We start from the raw sequence: 6,000 nt of genomic DNA, 5'->3' as shown, positions 1-6,000 counted from the left end.
TGGCCACATGTCGAGCAGTGCGCCACTATTCACTCTAATCTGTAGCTAGTCAGTCTAGCTGGCTTTGGAGTCTATAGACACGTCAGATCCGGGCATGTGTCATTGCGCGCGCGTTAGACTCTCGTGCATGCATCAGAGCTGCGCAATCAATTGGCCCCGGGGGCATTGCCGTGTCGCAATTTCCCTCTCCCTCCACGACCAGCTCCCGAACTTCCGATGAACCCTCGGACCTCCCGCGAAGCTCCCTCTTCTCTTCTCGAACCTCCAGAATTGCCGTCAAAACCTCTCCTTAAAGAATAGAGAGAAGATTTGACCTCTCCTTAAAGAATAGAGAGAAGAGAAGAGAAGCGAAGAGTCACAACAAATAAGAAGACGATTCAAAGTGGCCTTCATGAGGGGCAGAGGGAAGAAAAAAGGCTGGACAATGACAAATGTGAAGCTAGGGACTAAATCGTGAATCCCGGGTGTTTAGACACGTGCATCATGCTCATGTTCCGAAGATAAAAGGCTGGACAATGACAAATGTGAAGCTAGGGACTCAATCGTGAATCCCGGGTGTTTAGACACGTGTATCATGCTGGACAATGACAAATGTCAAGCTAGGGACTAAATCGTGAATCCCGGGTGTTTAGACACGTGCATCATGCTCATGTTCCGAAGATTCAGCACCTTATATATATATATATAATAATACTGTGATGTGAAGTGACATTGCCATTCTCAACCGTGAATTTCATCTCGCTCGCCAGCCATGACCAGTTTGTTTCTCGCCATTGCCTTTCTTCTCCCTTTTCAGGTCCTTTCTCAACTCTCCCTTGTGTCTCTCCTTTCAAATCTTGCTCTCGCTGCTGCCTCATCCCATCCCAATACACCACATTTGCGACTCAATAGGCTCTTGTCCAGCACTTTGCATTGTTTCTCAATGCCATCCTTTCTGGCTTCTCCTGCCCAGAACGCCCTTAGCGCATGCAATGTTCCTGCCTCCTGTACTCCCATGCACATTGATGACCGCTAAATTTTAGTGAGCTCGAAAAGCCTCACTAGCAGCCTAGAACATAACGGTCGAATCAGACCTTTTTCTAACGATAGCTTGCGCTTTATAAGTTTTTGGGTTAAGCAAACTGTGGACGAGAGTCGATACCCAATGGCGAAAACTTATCTATAACACGAGAAAAACAGTCCTCGAAGACATTGATTCTAATATACTGAGATCTCAATTTGCATTGATCATCGATATTTGCTAAGCAACATCACTCTCGTTATTTGTGGCCTCCTATGCTTGTCATGACCTCGTCTTCACAATCAAGATGCAGACTTTGGCTTCCTTTATGAGATTGTGCTTTTAAAAAATCGGGATGCTTTTCTCCTGTTCTTCACTCCGACGCAAACACAGGTCACGACTCACGAACAATGGAATCCCGATGCAGAGCGTGGTGAATTGAGCCTTGGAGTCTCTGCCCGCTCGTTTCTGCCAGATGCCCAGGTTTGATCTCTCAGATGGTAAAAGGAGATAGCTTATGTGAGTCACTGTTGAGTGACAGCTGTAAAACCTTGTGATCACAGTATAACGTGGTATTTTTTAAAACTTTGCATAATCCTTTCAAGGTTGCTTATTAGATCGGGTTTGCTGCCTTTCCATGCTGTGGTGAGGCTAGCTAGATCTGGCGGGGGTTCTAGAGGGCTTTAGCATATCCATGACTAATTTGGTTGGGGCCAGCCAATTCCTGCATATGGTGCTAGTCCATAAAGCCGCCTGTCCTGCACAGCCAATGGGGTTTTTCTGGGCAGGCGTGCAAGCCTGGAGGTTCAAACCTGCACACAGTCTGAACTCCACAGCTTGCTATCTCCGTAGGCCCTCAAGATTGCCGAGTTGTTGGGGCCTGTGGGGTAGGCCTATTTCATGAGACGCAACAGTCGTAGTCATGTGTCTAAAACCTGACTCTCACTTCCAACAAAAAGGCACTAAGACACTATGATTGTTTCTGCGGATTGTTCTGATCGGTTCATGGGTTGGGACCCATTTACATCCGCCATGGTAGCCATGTTGCAAACCATGATGTAGATGCAGCAACAGCGGCAGTCAGAGAGTCTCTTTACTTGCATGCTTTAGCTTAAAGAGGTGCGAGATGATCGTGATCAGACCACCAGAGAGTGCGAGATAGCAGCTCAGGAGGCAAAGGAAGAGCACGATTGCAAGGCTTAGGAAGCCAAGGAACTCAGAGATCGTGAGGCTCAAGAAGCCAAGGAACTCAGAGCTCGCCAGGCTTAGGAAGCCAAGGAGCTTAGACAGTGCGAGGCTTAAGAAGCCAAGGAGCCTAGAGAAAGCGAGGCTAGCCAGGGATGTGCAGGGTCACAAGAAGCAGGATTGCCTGCACTACAAGCAGCTCTAGGCAGAAGGAGCCATGTCAAGTGGTTCATCCAAAGCTTCAACTCCCACAGGGACAACATCAGTGGTCATCAAGGAGATTGAAGATCAGTAGAAGGGGGAGCTTCACAAGTTTCCTACAATGTTTTAGTTTTACGGCCGTATTGGTGGTCAAAAGGTTCTCATCCTTGCAAATTTAGGGATCCGAGGATACCATTTCCTCCAAAGCCTCCAAGCAGGCCTAGTTGACTCTTACTCTGACGAATACCATTGCCTTGAACGGCACATTTCTAGGGCAGCAGTCAAAGAGCAACATGGAGGTCACCTAAAGATCTCAGGGTGGGTTTACAGCCCGCCACTCAAGATTGCATCAACTCAGACAGTGGATATAATTTTTGAAGCACGATGGTGGAACTAATTTGCAATTGACTTGATTACTAGAACCGGGACTTGGATATCAAAATCCGAGGCTATGGGTCCAAGTCCATTTCTTGGATTAGAGATACTCCACCTCGACCTTTTATTTCAACAATTCAGAGGGCTTGAGTTAGGACACCCTAGCAAGAACTATCAGGACCATGATATTTTCCTCACGAGACGAGATTCCCTCCATCCCGACGACTAGTACGATTGGAGAATCATCGCATTGAGCTGCTGCTTGTATCACCACCCCCCAGCAAGCATCCTTACCGTCTTAACTAGAAGATGGAAGGGGAGCTTGAGATTCAGTTCCATCAGATCAGGATTCATGAACCAAGTATACCAAAGTCAGTTCAGCATATTTTACTCTAATTTCAGCAGAATGGGATGTCACAGGCATCCACAACCCATGGCATGCTGCCTACAGGCTGCAGGGCCAGCAAATACTGTGCCAGCCAGCCTCATAAGAACGCAGGTCAAAGAACCCGAGTTGACTTTCCAACCAAAAAGTAAACGGATTGACTTTTGACCGACCTAGTCAACTGTCGAAGTCAATCAACCGACCAAGGTCAACGGCTGGCTTTGGCCATCTGACCAGGGTCAGCGAGTCTGCCCTAAAGGCCTATATAAGGCAGCCTCCTTGGCCTCATTTTTCATCCACCTTCCAGGCTTCATATTGCTCAGCCAATAGTAGGTCTTTAGGTAGGATCAGGGAAGAACAGGCCGCAGCAAACCAGCAGCCTCTCCATGCCATTTTACAGGGTTCCAGTAGACCCATTCAGTGCGGGTACAACAGTAGCAAGGGACTGCATCCAACAGCATGTCGTTTTAGCTCTACAATGAGGGATTCCCCTCTGTACAATATTCTTCTCCTTCCTGTTGCAGTGAGGGCTTATTCCCTCCTTATAATTCTTATTCTTTCAGTTTTATTCAATCGTATTGGGCAGTATTATTTCCTCTTTGGAGGCCCTCTATATTCCTCCCTCAGATTCTCACTCTCACTCCATAGATGTTTGAGTGCATTATTCTTCTAGTTCAGTTCTTAGTGAGTAGAGAGAGAGAGCAAGTCAGGCTTTCTCTTTGCTACACACAATGCAAGGATGACCACACGATGGGAGGTTCAGTCTATCTCAGCTCTCCTTGGAGGGGACCGTCTGAGCTGATGTGTTACTCTTGATATGGCTCACCGGATATAGAGATCATGGAGACCTCGCCCCCCGCCACAACAAGCGATTACTTGATAGATACGGATATGAGATGTCTTCGCCTCCTGCTGGAGAGCTACCATGGCACCTGGTTATGTATTTTGAGTACTAGTACTAGTTTTGAGTTTTGAGTTTTGAGCTTAATAGTATAGCCCTCAGCAAGGGCCCTAGCAAGCCCAGCCTTCAGTGGCTTGTCTGAGTCACGCTTTGATTATACTTTGTCTCATAGGCTCACCAGGCCTCCTGAAGATGTAAATATATATTTCTTTTTTTCTCTCTTTCTCAAAATCCCCCATGAACATGTATTAGAGCTGGACGAGAGTAATAAATCATAATATCCAGGAGGCAAAAAAGATAAGGGCAATACAGGCCAATAACTGCATGTTCCTTTTGGATATCATGATGGATATGATGAATCCCATGTTTGACAAGGAGATGATCACTTTCAGGACTTTGTGTAAAGACCAATATTACAAGATGTACAAGGTCACAGAGCTAGAGGCAAACAAAGTGTTCTAGTTGCTGGAAAACTGTGCTATGCTCTCCATTCTAAGATAGATTGACAAAACTTGAGAGAGGCGAATGTAACAAACGGGAACCGTTGGCACTGTGAGGACATGGCTTCAAGTAGATTTGGGGAGAATGTTGAACCTCCAAAGAAAATGTGTCAATAGTGAAGCAAAGGTCAAGGCGAAGCATGAAACAGGCCAAAAGTTTGAGTCGAATGGACCACATTGCAGTAGGCCACTAGATTGTAAGAACCGGTGACACAGGTGCACCGAGCAGCCATAGAGGAGGCAGTCGAATGTCACCAAGGGATTCCAGCAATAATCTCAGGTAATAATTCGCATGGAAGTCTCATTGGGATCTCCTACGAGCGGTTTCAATGACATCAACAAAGAGACTCCTGGTGTGGAGAATGCGCCAATTCCAGTGGTGGGATAATACTTAAAGACTCTACAATCATTTTGTACGTTGTAGTTGTGTAGTGCCAGTAGTAGTTGTTGCGTAGTGAGTGTGCATGAGTAGGAGAAGAGTGTGATGTGTTGCAGTAGCAGTCATATGGGTTGCAGTGTGTTTGTCTGAGCAAGTGTTAACATAAGACAGATGGGTGTGTGCGGAGAAGACAATGGAACAGGTGCATCGAGTGCAGCAGCGCCATTTGTACTGCATCTCGCAGGTGATTAAGCAATGAAAGAAGTAGTTTTCTTCTCTGAATCCAGTCTAAGCCTATTGGCAATGCATGCACTGTTCACCTATTTATGCATTCGCATTTGTCATTGTTCTGTCTTTTTTGAGAAACGTGCAATCTTCAAGGTGGTTCTGGACACGGCAAATCCATCCTATGATGATCACTTCCATGAGGCCATCTGGTTATATATATGCTTCCTTTGTGGAACCCTAGAGTATGGCAACCTACATGCATAGTGTTGGGCACAATTTGTAGCCAACATCCATCATTGTTTCTTAGTGTGCGTCGTTCTATTGTATTCGGTAGTGATCGTGTAGGACTGAAGAGAGGCTTTCGTCCTATGCCGTCCTATGAAGAAAAGGAGTTCCTCTTCAGGGGGCAGCTGGTTGGTCGGGGTTCGTTTCCCCCCACGGTAGCAGAGGGTGCCATGTCTGTCAACACTTGATTTGTGTGCTCGATTTCGTTTCTGTTTCTTATTGTTTGTACATAAAATGTAGAGGTTTTTCGTCATGCGTCTTAAGATGTATGAGCTTGCTTGCATCTTCTTTGCATATTCTTTGTACTGTAGAGCCTTCTAACCAATCTTGTTCTTGTCAACCCCTTATGATATACAGATAAGTGGCACTGCATTAATACAGCTTCCATCCTCAACATGGGAGACAGAGAAGGATGTAAATGCTGGAAAGGATGCGAACCTAATCATAGAGGGAGCTTTATCTTCCAAGTACCTATCTTTGATTATTGTTTCAAATGTTCAGAATTTTCTATCTCAGACAAAACTTGGACTCAGGTGCTATCGATCATTTTAGTGCATATGA

At 45.9% G+C, this 6,000-nt stretch overlaps 1 protein-coding gene across 2 annotated transcripts in view; it reads left to right on the top strand.

Annotated features, from left to right (window-relative positions):
- Positions 1-726: 726 nt before the first annotated feature.
- LOC147883615 (uncharacterized) overlaps positions 727-6,000 on the top strand; it is a 112,157-nt gene continuing 106,883 nt past the window's right edge. Inside the window, exons 1-2 of one of the 2 annotated variants that reach the window (XM_087399787.1) lie at positions 735-796; positions 5,797-5,906. In XM_087399787.1, coding sequence (XP_087255913.1) covers positions 752-796; positions 5,797-5,906 — 155 coding nt within the window. In that variant the 5' untranslated portion in view covers positions 735-751. Of the gene's footprint in view, positions 797-5,796; positions 5,907-6,000 lie in introns of both variants that reach the window. The other variant, XM_087399788.1, reaches the window with a different exon arrangement.

This window comes from Dipteris shenzhenensis, chromosome 28, assembly GCF_047967505.1.
Source record: "Dipteris shenzhenensis isolate YYH24624 ecotype China chromosome 28, Dip_SZ_1.0, whole genome shotgun sequence".
Lineage (NCBI taxonomy): Eukaryota > Viridiplantae > Streptophyta > Polypodiopsida > Gleicheniales > Dipteridaceae > Dipteris > Dipteris shenzhenensis.
The sequence above is the reverse complement of the archived record's forward strand: the minus strand, read 5'-3'. Positions and strand labels throughout refer to the sequence as shown.